Source organism: Acomys russatus, chromosome X, assembly GCF_903995435.1.
Source record: "Acomys russatus chromosome X, mAcoRus1.1, whole genome shotgun sequence".
Classification (NCBI taxonomy): domain Eukaryota; kingdom Metazoa; phylum Chordata; class Mammalia; order Rodentia; family Muridae; genus Acomys; species Acomys russatus.
Genome location: NC_067169.1, coordinates 57271849 through 57290058, shown reverse-complemented (window position 1 = coordinate 57290058; position 18210 = coordinate 57271849). Strand labels below are relative to the sequence as shown.

At 37.0% G+C, this 18210-nt stretch overlaps 2 protein-coding genes across 2 annotated transcripts in view; both read right to left on the bottom strand.

Moving 5' to 3' along the window:
* The window catches only part of LOC127184784 (putative P2Y purinoceptor 10), a 75777-nt gene extending 63645 nt beyond the window's left edge, over nucleotides 1–12132 (bottom strand). Inside the window, exon 1 of the mRNA XM_051141170.1 lies at nucleotides 12043–12132. The gene's annotated coding sequence lies outside the window, so the exon portion shown is untranslated. The remainder of the gene's footprint in view (nucleotides 1–12042) is intronic.
* On the bottom strand, nucleotides 1689–12183 carry P2ry10 (P2Y receptor family member 10). Its single transcript, XM_051141171.1, has 2 exons — nucleotides 12043–12183; nucleotides 1689–2868 (listed from the first exon to the last, which is right to left on the bottom strand). The coding sequence occupies exon 2, from the start codon at nucleotides 2817–2819 to the stop codon at nucleotides 1833–1835; it is 987 nt and encodes a 328-aa protein (XP_050997128.1). The 5' UTR covers nucleotides 2820–2868; nucleotides 12043–12183; the 3' UTR covers nucleotides 1689–1832.
* Nucleotides 12184–18210: the final 6027 nt, after the last annotated feature.

Here is an 18210-nt window from a genome sequence, read left to right as displayed (position 1 = left end):
AAAAGCCCAGATTCCTTTTATATGAAGGACATATTGGAAAATGTATAGTTTAATTTGCATGCTGTTCAACAAACTGTGCAAAAAGAACGACATTTCTCCCAACACTTGCAAGGAGTCATATAAAGTGCAAACTATGAGAGATAAATTTTTTCTCCACAAAGATATAGTAGGATATATGGTTCCAAGTGAATTTCTTAAAAAGCCATCTCTTTGGAGTGAGACAGTCTGTACAATGACTGTGGTGATGCTACCATTAATCCCCAATGCACTGAGAACCCTCTGTAAGCAGTGCCTACAGATTCAGGCTAATAAACCACGTACCATTACAAATTTTAAAAAAACAGTTTATTACTTATAATTACAGAACTATCTCATGCCCAAGAAACCAAGAAATGTTCCTTTTAATTCCTCCTTTTGCTGGTCCCTTCCTCTTCCTTAGTTGACACAAATGCATATTCTAAGAACTACCACTTCCGTCTCTTGCCTGTACACCAAACGTCTATGCTATATAAATTTCATACCTAAATACCAATGAATTATCAACCTGAGAAGCTTAGTGGTCTCTCATATTTATATCTTCTACAAGACACTTAAAATAATAGCCATAACTTCCAGAAAAATAAAATAAGCTTACATGTTTCTTTTATAGTTACACAAATGTGATAATACTTCTGTTTCTAATGCAATTTGTGAGTTATAATAACCGAAAATGTCTTGAATTTTTGTTTAGTGACATGTAGGAATGTTTAAGAATTATAAAGCAGAGGAATTTTTAAAATGAAAACCTACATAATCTAAAATATGGCTCAGTTTTATAGCTTTCTATTTATGAGATTTGCAAGACTTACATTATGCTATAAAATTGATTTTGAAATAATGAAGTACTGGGCTTCTTCTCATCACAACTATATGGATCATTACAGTATTAGGACAATATATTTATCATAGAAGGCTCTGTAGCCAGAATCATACTAATCCCCAACCTATGGATTTTTTGATGAACCCCAAAAAATTGTGTTGAGATGATCTTTGTTTCCTATGCTTATCATCAGTTTGTGTTCAGAATTCAACTCAAACTTACTATTGACTTAATACATATAAAATATAAGCATATGTCATGTATACGTAACTGTTAACCCTGAGGCATGCTGCTTAAACTTTCTGCTATTATATTTATTCATTTGTATTTGTAATGTCGATATTTATTGTCACTTGTATTGGAAAACTAGGATGAGATTTTTTTGTAAAAATACATAGCAATATGCCAACCCAGAAAACAATAGGCATCTATGAATGTTCAGGGGTAGATTTTCATGCCCTCCGTTCAGTAGCAAGAATCCAGTGCTAAAATTCATTCACACATTGTTTTAACATTTTGTGTCACTTTGCCTGTGTTTTATGTTTTTAGAAAGATTTGAAATCTTTACTACATTCAGAAATTAAGTTACTCTATCCAAGCCATTAACTTTTCTGTAAAGATTAATATATAGTTTGCATCTCAGTACTATTCTGTTTACAGAAGACAATTTTAAATACATGCACTCAATTTATATTTAGTTGGAAACATCTGTTAAAAATTTAATCTCAGACTTGTAACTAATAAAATGCCATGAATTTTAAATTGGAAACAGATGGATCCCATTTTCCTTTCTTCTCCGACATTTTTCACATTGTGCCTCCATCAACACTGAGACTACAGGCATCACACAAGAAAACTTATTTCTGCTATTTACAAGATTACGTTAAAGAAATTGTTTGCCTTGCAGTTCTTGCCTTTGGAACAAGCCAATGAACATAGGGAAAGAGAATAATAGCTGAAGAATTCTTTCATTTTAGCCAACCATTGATGAACCACTCTCCCTGCTCATGAGACGAGAACGAGTAACAGAGCTACCATGGCGAGATAGTTGGTCACGGAACTCTGAAGCCATGAAATAATAAAGAATTGGGTCCAAAAGGCAACAGAGACTTGCAAGGCACAGGCAAAAAGGATGGAAATACAGTGTGCTTTTGACAATGGGACAGCTGGCAATGATACTTTCCTTTACCATGGTGTAAAAAATGAAGTTAATGTGATAAGGAGTGAAGCAGACAAAAAAGACTGCAGCACACATGAAAACCATCCGCAGAGCTTTTTTCCTCTCATTAATCCCTTGAAAAGCAATTGGTGGCTGTTTCAAGGATATAGTTGTTTTCCAGGTACAACATGCGATGGTGATCACTGGAATCACAAATCCAGCAAGCTCAGCAACTGTAACCATGGTGACCAGAACCACTGCATCCATCTGTTTGTATCCAAGATCAGCAAAGCAGGATTCACTATTATTGGCTAAGCCAGCACTTCTCAGGATGGGAAAAGGCAAACAGGCAGTCCCCACAACAATCCAGATGGCAGCACTGATGCCCACGTCATACCTACGCTTCCAGTTTCTGGCTCTGAATGGCTTGAGGAGAAAGAGGCACCTCTGAAGGCTAATGCATGTCAAGAAAAAAATGCTGGCATACATGTTGAGATATTTCAGATAGAAGCACAGCAGGCAAAGGGCCCTCTGGAACGGCCAGTGACGGTTGATATAATAGTAAATCCGGAGAGGTAAGGACAGGACGTGAGCAAGGTCCGCTACTGAGAGGTTGATCATGAAAATGATGGCCTTATTCTTCTTGCTGATGAAGCGGCACAGGACCCACAGGGCTGCACTGTTAGCCAGGAGACCCGGGATGAATATGAAGATATAGGTGGTTGCATACAGAGAGTACTGAAATGTCAGATGAGTGACACTGCAATTACTCTCAGCGGTGCTGGTACTATTGCTGCCCATCTTGAATACCTCAATATGCTCATCAAGGTAAACTGTGGAATTACGGCTCCTGCCAAAAAATCAAATAAAAAGCACAATAGTTAGCTAATACTTTAGTGAATATCCAGGACTCTGTCTTACACTGAGATAAAAATATTCCAATTAGAAATAATGCACAGATCTGTAAGTGAACGCTCAAAGAAGATGTACTACTGACCCAAGATTGCACAGTAAATTCGTTAAGATATGACGGAAATGTGCCTTGATATGTTTATTATATTCTTCTACCATACCAAAGACATTGTGGCATTTAAATATATTCCTTAACCTGGTTCTCTAGCATTAAAAAAATGATCTTGCCTCCTTGAGTTTGAATTGCCACTGAGCTGGCTGACTTGGGGAACCTGGGAATACGACTGTTTCATAAATTTATCACAATAGCTTGCTACTCTGGAGTCTTCCTGAAGTTGTTTTATCTCCCTGGGTTTGTGTCCCACTCTCAGCTTATATGAAATACTTCAATATTGTACTATTTTAGATACTGTACTATGATTACTTCCTTCTTGTAATCTTGGAAGTATAGTGCTGAGGTTTCCCTCTCTGAACAATCCTATATCATTACACATGTCAGTCTGTATAACTTACAGCTGACATTTCACTAAAGCAGCATAATCCCTAACTACCTTCTAAATATTTGTCCTACCTAGAGATGTGTATCCTTCACCCCTCATTAAGTAAAATCCTCTTTGCAATAAACAGAGGCCAGTAAAGAAAACAAAAAATACAGATATCTGGACCCCAATCCTAAGGAATACTTCTACAGTACAATTTCTGAATCTAAGGCTTGGGGATTATTGACAAAGGTGTGGAAAGATTGTAAAAGCCATAGAAACAGGAAGTTTGCTGTTTGACTGTCTCTCTTAGAAACATCAGGGAATATATGCCCATGAAGTCTCATCAACATGACTGCCTAAACATAAGCTAAACAGGAATACCACCAATAGACACACTAATGTGGAAGGGGGGAAACTCATGAGACAATAACTCTTTCCAACAACCACTCTGACTTCAACCTTGGCATGGCTTCAGTTGTCACCTGTTACCCATGCAGAGGCTGCCACAGAGCAAAGGAAGTTACCAGCACACTACAACTTCAAGAACGACGAACAGCTCATGCCCAGTCAAATCACACTTCCACTTTTGCACTTAGCAAACATGGCTGTTTGGTTTTTGCTTCATTGGTGCAGACAGTTTCACTTACTAAGAGAGGACATTCCCAGCACACCCCTGAGCTAAATAACAGAGCTCAGGTCGGCCAAAACAGAATGCTCCAGTCCAATTTGCACCTTATTTTTTAATTGTGGGTTTGCATGCCTCTGAATCTGTCACATATACAGCTCAGAAATTCACCATTAGTCACGAATTTAGAGAATCTCACGACCTGGTTACCAAGGCTCTTTTCTTCTCCAAACAGAAGAGTAAATGGGAAGAGGTTTCCCTCAATCTCCTCAGTGAAATTTAAGTGTAAAATCCCCATGCTGGAGAGAGATGGGGAACTTATTTTGAATTCAACAGAAATATAACACCTTGAAAAAGAAACACCTAGCTTGCTCTGAATAATTTGTGTCACTCTGAAATTTAAAAAAAAAAAAAAAGAAATAAAAACAGTCTAAAAATCTAATACCAAAATGTCCAGTATGTCCCCGCTTTGCCTCCATATTTGTTCTCTATTGCTTCTGTTTTCTCTAAGGTCTGTGCCTCTATAGCCCTCTATCTCTCATTTTCTCTTTCTCTCTCTATTTCTGGGTAGTTTTTCTTATGTTGCCAACATTGGTCTCGTTTAACCTACGTGTGTTTTGGTTCCTGTGGCATGAAGAGATGTGAAATCCATGACTCGTTCTGAGTGTGTGCTTCCCTTTTCTGCATCTGTTGCTCCGTATATCTAGAATTTGCCCCTCCATATGTTTTTATAGCTATCTACTCTGAGTCTTGGTTTGACGGTTAGGGAAGCCTTCACCATTTGATCTTTGAAGGCAATCCTATTTATCCTTGCATGATCTTTATTCTTAATCTTTGTAGCATGAACATTTGAAATGCACAGGCTCACTTATTCATTTACTCACCACATTATTCACTCTGTTGTTGACTTCATTGGTGGCATAAAAAGATGTTTTGTCCATCACCATGTAGCTACTAAGCACTCAAAGAATTTTGTATGTAAATTGCTCTAAGCCCCATCTTAAAGAAGTTGGCAAAAATAAAAACCTTGGAGTATCAACTAGCACACTTTTGTTACCTGCTGCTTCCCTAAACATTCTGTCTGCTGATTTGGATTATTCGACTGCCTAGTGTGTACTCTTTACTGCTCAGGAAAGTCAGGCAGGTCTGTAGAAGCTTAAAAGAAAAGGAAAGGAATCATTTAGAAGTCACAGATGGTCACACATATCCTTTAATAAAATTCAACATATCCCAGGGTCTCAGACTATCCATCAGCTGGACCACAGGAGAAGGGCAGCCTTTGTAATAAGTTTCTCATGGATTTTTATACTTTCATTAATTTTTGTTGCACATGATAAAAGTATCACAGATATGTGTACCTGATTTATTTTATTAGAAAATGGCTTCTTATCTGCACTTGGGACTCAGACTGACAGTGAAAAGACTGAATCTGCAGATCCCAAAGCTCTTGATATGTAGAAAGGAAATATAAAATGAAATGACCCTGCATATTTACCTTTCCCTCGATGGGCTTCTGAGGACTATGGCAGAATCCAATCCTACGAGTCTTGTGATGGATTTTGTGGAAAACACAGAATTTTCACAAATAGTATCCCTATGAAGCTCACTAGAGGAATTTTCTAGAGAAATCTTTGAAAAGATGTTTCAAATATCTATAAAATCAGTGTATCACATGCATTAAGGTGAATGTGTTGGGTAATAAGGATTTTTTCCTCCCTGTGAGGTAAGTAGAATAGATATCATAGTTTTAACTAACTGGATGGTTGTATTCAAGAAAATTTTAGTGCCTTGTTCATGGTCACAGGGTTATTTTATGCTAGAACGAAAATCAAGAATCAGGTATGTAGGCCTATTATTGACCTTTGTGCCTTGTTCTCCCACTTTTGTGAAATTCTAGGCTATACGGTATCTCAACTGAGTGAAGATGGCATTCGTGCTGAGATGTTTATACTCTCAGATTGGTCTCTATAGGAACAAGGTTTTGGAGGAAAATGAAGGTTGGATCTGGAGAAAGGAAAAAGTTAACCTTAGTTTGCCTGAATTGTTGACTACTCTATTTACATTGTAGCAATCTTTCAAAACTAAAGTTAAGTTCCATCTCTCCAATAAAAACTTCCACAACCATGGCAGTATGAACTCATTGTTATTAATGAAATCCATCTGGGACTTAATTTGCAGTTTAATCTAGCAAGCAGGTATCCTAATTACTGAGGATAGGGAAGTCAAATGATAAATTCTAGAGAAAAATATGCTTGATTAATGCCCTTGCTTAGTCCTGATGCCACTTGAGGTGCCAGGGTGAGTTGATACCCCTGGGGGGCCTCCAATTCCCTGAGAAGAAGGAGAGAGGGTAATAGGGGAGGGGGCTTGTGGGTGGGGCTTGGAGGAGAGACGGGAAGGGCTGAGAACAAGATGTAAAATGATAACATAAAAAAAGTTTGCATCACTGGGCTGAAGAGATGGCTGAAGAGTTAAGAGTACTTGTTCTTGCAGAGATAGAGTTTGATTCTCAGTAGCCACATGGAAACTAACAATCATACATGACTTCAGTTCCAGGGGATCTAATGCCCTCTTTTAACCTACACATGCACCAGGCAAGCATGTGCTGCACAGGCACAATGGCACATAAAATTTAAAATACTAAATGGATCTTTAACAAAGAAGTTTGTAGTCATGTGATAGAGAATATAAGAGTAATTCACCATAATAAAATGTAAAAGTATGCCATAAAAGATGTACCGAAGTTACTTCTATGGAAAGAGAAAGAAAGCTTTTGTAGAAATGGTCAGAATTGAAACTTGAAGGATAAGGTAATTTCGACAATCAGAATTGAGGGTAAGCAGCTGTAGGAGAAGAAAGAACTTGAGAGAGAATTCAGTGAGAATGAAGGTATAAAAGTATACCAAGGTATAAAAATGGCATAATAGTCATTCTACCACAGCTGGTACCTAAGATTAGATTGTAAAAGTATGGAATAAGAGAATCCAGTTTAAGGGAAAGATGATTAAGGCAGATGGTAGCATATCATGAAAGGTTTTAAAGGCATTCCAGGGGAAGATAGAATGCTTGAAATATGCTAACAAGGATTCTGATATAACTATAACTTAAAGTTCAGAGTGATCCCTCTGTCAACACTTAAAAATTAGTTTGAAAAGATAGGACATGGTACATCCAAGCCCTTTTGGTATAGGTAGGTTGATCAACAGCTCAGGATTGCCAGAAATGTGTAGGATGTACTATATTCAGTGCCCAAACCACAAAAGACCAAGTCAACAACAAAACTGTTCCTCCTGACTAGTACAGCAACTGAAGTGATAAAGAACAAGCTCTAACTTGGTAAGACATGAAAATTAAAATTCCAAGTAAAAGGCAGATAGATCTGGATAGGTCTTGAAAGTCAAAGACAGTTTTGTTATAAAATGTTATAAAATTTACCTCTCTTATACTGGTTATCTCTGAAATTTTCACTCTCTGTCAAGATTCATCAATTTTTGTAATTTCCATGAACTTTTTTCTCCTACATAAACACTAAGTTCCACTCTAAAATGTACCATGCTCACTTGTCCAAGATATATCAAATGTATTTATACTATCCTTGATAAAATCCTTTCTTTAGATATCATCTCAGAGGTCAGTAGTTTCCTCTTGTCTCAGAGGCTCACTTTGAGCTTCATTTATTTTGCAGCAGTGGGCAACTATACTTTGACTTTCCTCTTCTTCAAATTCCTACTCTATTTACAGATTTCACTAAGAAAATGCACGTTCTATATAGGAAGATTCTGTATCTTAGGGATATATATATATATATATGAATATATATATATATATTAGTCTACTTAGCAAAGGTTTAGACAAGCAATAGGAACGTATACAGACAAACGTACGTAGTGTAGGTATATGTTAGCAAACACTTAAAAAAGGATGCTTCTTGTGTCTGTCCCACGAATTACTTTCCCAGTAAACTGACATAACCTTTCACCCTCTGCTCCTGAAATAAATGAGGTTAAACTCCATCAATACACCTAAGAAATTCAAAGCCTATAAATTCCAGATTTCTATTTCCAACAGGAATCTAAAATGCTTAAGTAGAATGTCATCACTTTGCTTTATATTTTTGTAGGAACAATTATGTTTTGTTTCAAAATACATGTTTATATCAGGCTTTTGAGTCTAATTTACTAATAATGCTCAGGCTAGATTTTAGTAGATTCAAAAAAAGCAGCTCCCCTTCCTAAAAAACTATATTAATGTCCAACTTTTACAAAGATACAACTAAAGCATGCCTATATAATTATGATACGAGCTTTGTCCTTAATTCATAGTAAACTGATAAATCCAATTCCCTATGTTTCCTATCAGTTATTTAATGCTATTCTTATGTAAGTAAATAATTCTTATAGGAATTAGGAATTTTATTATACCATTAAGAGATCAGGAAATTTAGTCTCAGCAGGATTAAGTTTCTCTCCCCAAATCCAAGAGGGACTGAAATTTGATTTGTAATAAAACTCTTCACAAAAATAGAGAAAGCTGAAACTCCATTTCCAAATGAACTTTTGCATGGAAGAAAACTATTCTAATATGCCCTGATATGGAATATACTCTTCCTAAAAATAAAGACAATGCACTTCCTGCATCCAGTTCTAGCACTTTTATCTGTATGCACTATGCATATATGGCAAATGACTGCCCACCATGTGTCACGGTGCTGTCATATCAGAATCAAAGCTATTTATGAAGTTTTGCTTTGGGACTTAAATCTTAGTAGATTGCCAATAGAAAATCTGGGACAATGTAATTTTAATTTTGATTGCAGGAGTGCTGAGTTGAGCAAGACTTGTAGGATAGATAAGATTGACAACAGTAGACCATATTTTTTTTAAAAAATACATTTGGATTAAAGAGACTTTGATTCTACAAGTCAAATATGAATTCTCTATGTTGCTGGAATAAGCCCTTTCTTTCATTTCTTTATTGCTAAAATAAGACAATTGAACTCAATGGTCTTTAACTCTGTTCTAGCTCTAATGTACCTTGTCTATATGGACACTGCCCCTAATGCTCCTAGCACTGCCACTAGATGCCATCAGCATTTGGCAATCCTGATGCAACCACTATCCCCGATGAGCACATACACAGAGCATTATGGATATGTATTTAATTGTCAAAAATCATTATTGAATGATAATTACAAATATTCATATCAAAGAATATCATCTAATTGAAAGTTGAGGATATTAGCACTCAAATACGAAATCCCATTTCTCTGAAGGTATTAAGCTCTTCCCTCAGAGTATGGAAATTCAGTTCTATAAGTTCTACTCATCCCTAAGCACCATCTTTATGAGTCTTCTCCTTCTCAGCTCTCCTTCTCTTTTTAACCTCTTATCATTAAGAAAGCAGCATAATTTAACAACCATGTTTATGAAAATTACTTCTATTTTCCTTGATAGGTGGAGCAGCCTGTGAGCTTGTTTTCTTGGAAGAAGAGAAATTTAAAAAGAGGAATCACTATATACATGAGGGGGGAAACAAAATCACTGTCTTAAAAAAACTTCTGAAAGTATAGATCTCCACATATTTCTTGGTAACTGGATACATGGTAGTTGCAAAGTATCAATGCAATGGGGTAGATTGTTCTGAATCCAGGATTCAGTTCTTACAATCAACAGCAACTCTACAGTATTTTTGTTTGTTTGTTTCTTGAAGAAAATGAAGGCTTTAAAATTCTTATCTGAACCTCAGGTAAACTTTTTTGGATAATTTAATAAAAATAAACTGTTACAACTTTCTGCCCAATCATTACCCTGATCGTGGAAATTTGTCCATAGTGTGATTTCACAGAAACATCTCTATGTTCTTTGTAAGAACTATGAGACAGGCTTTGTAGAATGACAACTTACTTATCTCAAACACAGATAGCCACCAAACACCACCCCAAACTTCCCCAAAATATGTGCTCATTCACATAGAGTTCTTTGCTCTTCTACTACTAGGATTTAGTAGTCCATACCTTTTGAACTAAGCACCTTTTCAGTTAAGCCCTAAATAGAACTGTGTTCGACCAAAGAAGGGACTGTTTTCAACAGAAACCATTTACAAAAAGCAGCTGTCCTAAATTTAATGACCTGATTTTCAGTATAGTTTATACAATTAGCAACCAAAGTATATCTGCATATCACCTACCTGTGTACCCTGTGTTTTAGTTTTTCCTAGATAAATTCCCCAACCAATAGAAATAGCAACGAGTACCTGCATCCTATTTAAGCAAGCAAAATAAAAATATCCTCATTTGAAGAATTCTAAGAGTTGAGACTATCTTCTACCAAACGCCAAAGCAAAACTATCGCCATTGTATCTAGACTAATTCTGGAATCAGCTAAGCACAGCCTACCGTGAAAAACACCCCAGATAAGCTTCCTTTTGACTCACTACTGCTAACTCCACTCGTAAGAGGAATCACTGAAAAGATAAATGACCCACATTTGGACTCTGCTACCTAGAAGGACTGAGGTTAAGACAGCAGTTGCCCATTAACAAATCAAGGAATATCTCTGAACAAACTCTAAAATCATCTGATACAGTATTTTCCAAAAACAAAACGGTAATAGGTAGATTTATGATATTTCTGAAAGACACGGGCTTCTGTAGGGGAAAGAAACATGAGTGTTAAGACTCAGTCCCTAGCTGGCTTAGAATAGAGATTTCTGACAAGAGACTGAGAACCCCATGTTCTGCTTCTCCAATTTGAGGGATGAGGCCGAGGCTGCCTCAGGAAGAAGACTGGGGACTTCTTTTCCTAAGTGTTGATTGGGCCTCAGGAGGACCTAATAGATCCAAGGAAACCTCTATAGCCACGAAGCTTCTGGGAAGGTCTGAGAGAAGTCCGGCACACACCTCTTTTCCTATTGCCCTCAGCCCCTTCCAGGAATAGTGGGCACAGTTGCATCTCCTGAGCTTCCAGATGTGAGTGGTATTCTAACCAGGCTTCAAGAGCCTCGTTGCCTTCCATCCAGTGTGTAGATGGACATTGCCTGTCAGTGGCTTGGGCATTTCACCTCACAGACAAAAAGAGACCCGAGCCCCATCCACTCCATAGAAGGCTGTCACCACTTTATAAGCAAAGGCATGATGTTTCCAGCAAGACCTGACATGGCACACAACATTCTCTCCAGGGCCTGGGAGGATGGCAAAAAATAAAAATAAACAAATAAAAACCACACAGTCCTTAGCTGTCTGTAATCCTGCCACTAATTACCTGAATAGTCTTAAGTGGTTTCATCTCACTGAATCAGATAATTAAACTGCAAAAATCATGAGGGATTTTTGTCCCTATAGCCATTTTATCTCTGAAATACATCATCTGATGTTCATTTTTTCTTAATATTTTTATTTATTACACATACACTTATATTATTATACATATATAAAATAAACTACATAGAGCATGAAGAACCACAAAACAAGAAGAATGTCTATTTGCATTCAAGGTTGCCAAATACAAATAGACAATCTTCTTTTATCTTAGAGGAAAATACTATTTGTCTCAGTACATCTGCAATCTAAGCTTACCATTAAGAGCTCAAACCTAAAATGTTTTCCCATGTAACCAGATAAATTATACACAACAGAAGTTCAATTCCTCATTTATAGGCTAAATATCAAATTGTCCCAAATGAAAGTAAATACCACCCTGTACCTACCTTTTGTGGCATCCACTATTCCTTGTCTACTCTACAGAAAGCCCTTTTAGCAATCAGTGAGTTGTACCACATACTACAAACTGCTGTAGTAACAGTGGGTGTTGATAATATTAAACTTCACTTTGAACTCTGGTTTGACTCAAAGGCAGTCACATCCGTTCCCTCTGTAAGAATCTGACAAGAATCCAGAGACCATTTCATGCAAAACACTGCCTTCACATCTGTTCCTGTCCTGATCTCCCTGTCTCCACCAATCCTCCCAAATGGAAGCACAAAGGTACAGGTGCTGGGCTAGAACTTACCCTGATGCTGAGCTAGGAGAAGGAATCTTGTACCTTTGCAAGGAGATGAGAGCAAAAAATGTACAACTCTGGGCAGCATGCACATATCCTGCTGATAACTGAAAAAAAAAATTAGTGTTGAAAGAGGAAGTTGAGCACACTGATGTCTCACCACAGAAACCTTACTTGCACAAAACGAAGGTAAGTCCCTTGAGCAAATGACGCAAGTCGAGTTTGATTTCTTCTTTATTTCATTGGTGCTGCACAAACAACTAATACATCTTTGCTTTCTTAACTGTTACCCACCTTATTTCCTTCCACCACAACCCAAATGTTTTTTCTACTATATTCCAGTATGTTTTGTGTCAAGATAAGATTTTGATGCCAAAGAAGAAAAAAGTTTGCCTAAGAACTGGAAAGCTTCTGCTCTTTCAATTCCGGGGGCAAAGGCTAAGGAAATTCAAAATACATGTCAAAACTAATAACAGGGCTGTCTTTGTTTAAATTTTCCACTCAAGTGAGTACATACCATGTGTGTCTTTCTAGGTCTGGGTTGCCTCGCTCAGGATGATCTTTTCTAGTTCAATCCGTTTGCCTGCAAATTTCATGGTTTCCTTGTTTTTAATAGCTAGATAGTATTCCATTGTGTAAATGTACCACAGTTTCTTTTTTCTTTTTTATTGTAATTTATTCAAATTACATCCCAAATGTTATCCCCTCACTTGCATCAGTTTCTTTATCCATTCCTCAGTGAAGGAACATCTAGGTTGTTTCCAGATTCTGGCTATTACAAATAAAGCTGCTGTGAACATAGCTGAGCGAATGTCCTTGTGGTATGGTGGAGCATCTTTTGGGTATATTCCAAGGAGTGGAATAGCTGAGTCTTGAGGAAGCCCTATTCCAAGTTTTCTGAGAAGGTAGAGCTGTTCCCAATTTTCTAAGAGAGCGCCCGATTGATTTCCAAAGTGGTTGTACAAGTTTGTGCTCCCACCAGCAATGGAGGAGTGTTCACTTTTCTCCACATCCTCACCAGCATGTGCTGTCACTTGAGTTTTTGATCTTAGCCATTCTTACGGGTGTAAGATGGAATCTCAGAGTCGTTTTGATTTGCATTTCCCTGATGATAAGCGGATTTTAACCACTTAGTAAAGGAAAAACATACTACAATTTGTAGACCCAAGGAAGGTAAATAAAAAGGAGGACGAAAGAGAGGATGCTTAAAACTCTCTCAGAAGGGGAAATAAAATAGACAGAGGTTGTGGTTGAAGAGAGGGAACAAGGTAGGAGAGAGAATGCAGAGAAATATGAGAGTAGATATCAGACCAGGGAAAAGCAGGGCCAGGAGGACAGAAGGCAGTCAGAAAAAAGAGAAACTGCGGCCAGGGGCATCTCTGTAACAAGATGCAGACCTAAGTTAGCTATTATTAGGCCTCTGGGAGAATATGAGTGGGACTCTAGCTGAGACTTTTAGTTGAAGTGGTAATGGAGACTGAAGAGGACACCCACTAACTTGACAAGATTCCTAGTGGAGGGAGGGGAACACCAATACAATCCACCCACAAAAACTTTGATTCAAAACTTACCCTGCCTACAGTATGTGCAGGGATAAAGATAGAACAGATAAAGCAGATATTGATGTAGTGTCCAACCAATGTCTGGCCCAAACCAAGACCCACCCCATGGGAAAGAGCCAACTCCTGATACTATTAGCAATTCTCTATGCTTACAGACAGGAGCCTATCAGAGTTGTCCTCTGAGAGGCTCTACCCAGCAATAGTTTGAAACAAATGCTGAGACTCGCAGCCAAACATTGGGCAAAGCATAGGGAGCCTACTGGAAAAGTGGAGGATGATGGAAGAGAAAGGGATCTGGAGGTGACAGGAGCTCCACTAGAAGATCAACAGAGCCAACTGACCAGGACCCAAAGGGGCCTGTGGAGACTGAAGCACCAACCAAGGACCACGTATAGACTAGAACTAGGTCCTCTACATAGATGTAGCCTATGGGCAGCTCAGGCTTCATGTGGGTTCCCTAGTAAGAGTAGCAGGTGCTATTTCTGACACGGACTCTGTTGCCTGCTTTTTGATCACTTCCCCCTGATGGGCCTCCCTTGCCAGGCCACAGGGAAAGAGAACCAACTCAGTCCTGATGTGACTTGATGACCTGAGGCAAGTGGGTAAGGGCAGGGTCTCCCCTTTTCTGAGGAATATGGGAGAGGGGAGGAGGAAGGGAGGGTGGGACTGGGAGGGGAGGAGGGAGGGGGCAATGACCGGGATATAAAGTGAATAAATAAATTAATTAAAAAAGAGAAAAGAAAAAAATTTCTACCCAATCTAGATCATCCTCATCTTGATCCATCTATCTTTAGGTTCACATTTTAATGTGTAGTTTAATTGTTTTGTGTATTTATTGTGCCTTTAGTATATATGTCTAGATTATCTCTGCATTCCGAACTAAGCATTTTCATGAATGTTGTTTGTATGAAAATGGAGGAAAGAGGTAAATAAATAAATGCCCAAAGAATGCATATGTAAATAAATGGAAATTACAATTAATTGTAGAGTATGCATCTAGTGTAATAAGAGTGTAATGATTCTTTACTGTGTCTACAGGATCTTCAGAAATATGAAAGTAAATATCACCAATTAGAAACAGCACTTTCAGCTGAGTTTCAGAATAATTCTGAGAAGCAAGGTTTAAAAAGTAGTGCAAACCTCTACAGGCATATAAAAGAACCACATGCAAAATTTTTAGCCTGGAGCTGCAGAGACTTTCTTGTAATAACCATAGTAAAGAAGAAAAACATAAATACTTGTGGGTTAGGTCAAAGAGTAGCTTTTTGATTCAAAGATAACACTGATTAAAGAAGGAAATGGAAGACCGTATTTTTGTAGGAGGGCATACTGGATCTGCAATAGCTCATTTTGCAACAAACACATCTTATAAAACCAGAACCGTTAAAGACCTAGATGGAGCTAGGCCTAATACTCAGAGATGTCCAATAAAAATCACAGGGGCATGGAGGTATGAAAAATAAATGGTTTTAGCATTGGAAACTAAGAGCCTGGGCTGATTGATGATATGACCATGACTTGTGAGAACTGGCAAGGGGATAGGGTATTCTTCCTGGCTAAACTATGTAAATGAAACAAACTTGACCTTGCAGTACTCTTATTAATTCTGATTTCATAGATGTATCCAGCTTCAATCTGTTGTTAATTTAGTTTTTTGACTTGGCATCCCTACAGAAAAGAGACTAAGTTGACAGGCCAACACACATCTCAGTCCATTTGGCAGTTCTCTTCTCTACTATAAATTATTAAATTGGCGTCATGATACAAATCTGTCCCTTGCGAGTTTGAGTACTGTAAGCCAGTTTTCTAGGGTATTATCCTTCTCAGACCTGTTAAACTTTGAAGCCAAAGCCTGGGGTGGAGGGAGAAAGAAACTCCTTCCTAAAAAGTGACCAATGTCACCACATAGCACAGTCATTTCACAGACACCTTCTTAATGTTGCTAGAAGAAAACTTGACTACTGACCTCACCTCTCTCTTGTATATAAGTAGCCTTGTCTATCATTGGCTCTAACAAGGGGAGGAAAAGATCAGAAATTAGTGACTCAATTCAGGCAAAAACAATTGAATTCAGTTAACTTTGGAAGTCATCTAAAAGGAAGAAAGCTGTAGACAAAGTAAAAGAACTAATAACTTAGCAGTCATCAGTAACTAGTTGCTGAGTGCACTTTGTGGCCTGGGTGTCAATATCCTAGGCGTAATAGTCTAAATTTACTGTAGTTGACTCAGCTTGCCCATCAGTCTAGATGCTTCCTTCCTTCTTGCTTACTACATCATATACTCCCTAGGCTGGGGAAAGTTTACAATTAGTGCTTCAAATGATTTTAGGCTTTCTAAAAGTAGCATTCAATAAGTAAAGATAGAAGCATAAAATGCAACTTCTGTTCTCCATGAGTTGATTTATGACAGGTTGATCATTCCTAAAATTAACTAGAAAACATAGCATAGTATATAATTTTATATTAAATTGTGTGACTACAGTATGAGTTAGTTTGGCAAAGTATGTAAGTTCTGGATGCTCAGCAGACAAATTTTACATCTTAGAGCATAGAATTAATTAGATCCAGGAAGTTATGAGGTAGGTTTTTAACAGAACCAAGACAGGGAAATGAAAAGTATTATGAATACTTTTGGTGTATTGTCAGAATTATACCCAATTTATGTTTATCATCTCATTGAATCCTTCCTATGAAGTAGGAACTGATATTATCTCTTGCCTTATCCATTACTGGATTGAAACACAGAAGAGTACCTTCTGAATATGGAAAAACACGTAAATAAGAGAGGCAAGATTCTGACCTAAAGCTGTTTGCCTCTACAACTCCATAAAAGAACCCTTAAAAGGCAAAACTAAATGATGAAAGCTCTTTTGGAGGATATATTAGTAATTTAAGTATAAGATAATACGCATGAGGATTATGGCACCAACAGTACAAATGAAGATGAACAGTAATTTCGAAAGAATTATTTCTCTCTAAAGGGCTCTTAAACCTGTAATCAGTAAAATGAAAGAGGAAATGAACCTTCATGAATAAGAATAAATCAGTATTTGAAGGGAGCCAATTTTTGCATATTTTCCATTAAAGGTTTTTGAATTGTACCTTGAAGTGTCTTCTTTCAGGAAGAAAAATATGATTAACAACTGGAAGAGAGGTTCATTTTCCTGAACCCCAGAGGCTTGTTTCAGAGACATTTATTAGCGCAGGGACACCTCTTGAGACCCCCTATGAGGAACCTCCTGTCATAAGAAGAGAAGTAGTTTCAGTGGATATGAAATCTAAAGAAATCTATTTCAGAGGATTTTCAGGGGAAAATATTTCATTAAGACAAACAACTGACCAGTTTGGCCTATGCAGTGTATATCAACCAGAATGATTAAAGTTTACTTGATTCTGGATAGTCTAACTTTCTTATTTTATAAATAAAGCATGCATTTGTCAATGAAACTGGTAGTTGGGAAAATTTCACAACAGATGAAGACAATATTCCTTCAACACCTTTCATTGCAAACAATTTAGTTTAGCTTTCTTTTGAAGCATGTATCTTTCCACTGTGTTCTTGTTGTTTTACAGAAGATTATTTTATGTTCAAAGATGGATAGCATACTTTACCTTACTTGTGACATCTAGATTTTTAAAAATACTTGATTATTTACAAAGAACAAGGACATGCATAAAATGTGAAATCCATTGTTTTGAGCAATTAATATTTGGTAATAGAATAATAAAAAAATAATGGCTCAAGTGATTCACATACTAAAATGATTTTTAGAAATGGCACTGATAACACAAGGGTATGGAGTCCAAACGTAGAGAATTTCAGTTACCTACAAGTAGCATTGTTTGATTTATTGATTAATTTACATTATTTTACTCTTAGAAATTATTTAGGATCCAAGGCATGGTATGGTGGTACAAACCTTTAATTTTAGCAAATTAGGGGGGCAAAAGGAGGGAGATATCTGTGAGTCTAAAGTCAGCCTGCTCTTCATAGTGAGTTCCAGGACAACTCACAAAACAAACAACAAAAACAAAAATATTTAGGATCCAAATAAGTCATTCATTTCTTTGTATTCTATCTTATGATAGTAATCATATTTCACATTAAAATATTTATTAATCTGTTCAAATTAATGAATCTATCATGCCTCAAGATAACATGGTTTTGAAATGAGATAGGGACAATATTTCTGAAGTTTTACAGCAAAAACAACAGACTGAAGGTTAAAAACATAAGTGATAAACTGTCTTTGTTAAGTGAGACATCAGAAAGGGTTACAGAGATGTCAAAGAATAGTCTTCATTATTTTGTAAAGTAATATCATTTCAGCATCTCTCTTTGTAGCAGAAAAGTAATTAATCTGTCCCTCCCTTTTTCTGCAAAGTATAAAGGTTCTGACACATAAAACTTCGGAGGACACAATCTATACTTGCTTAGCCAATAATTCCCTAGTGACAAATTCACATTATTAATGTGTCACTGAGAGATCCATTGAAAGAACAAGACACAATAAATATTTTTAAAATACAATAGGAAAATTCTCACTTTTTTCAGAATCCACATTGCAATTACTCCATAAAATACATTATTTTTTTCAAATTGAAACAAAATAGAC

Excerpts from the sequence above, each read along its gene's own strand:
- P2ry10 (XM_051141171.1), bottom strand. The coding sequence starts at position 2,819 with ATGGGCAGCAATAGTACCAGCACCGCTGAGAGTAATTGCAGTGTCACT.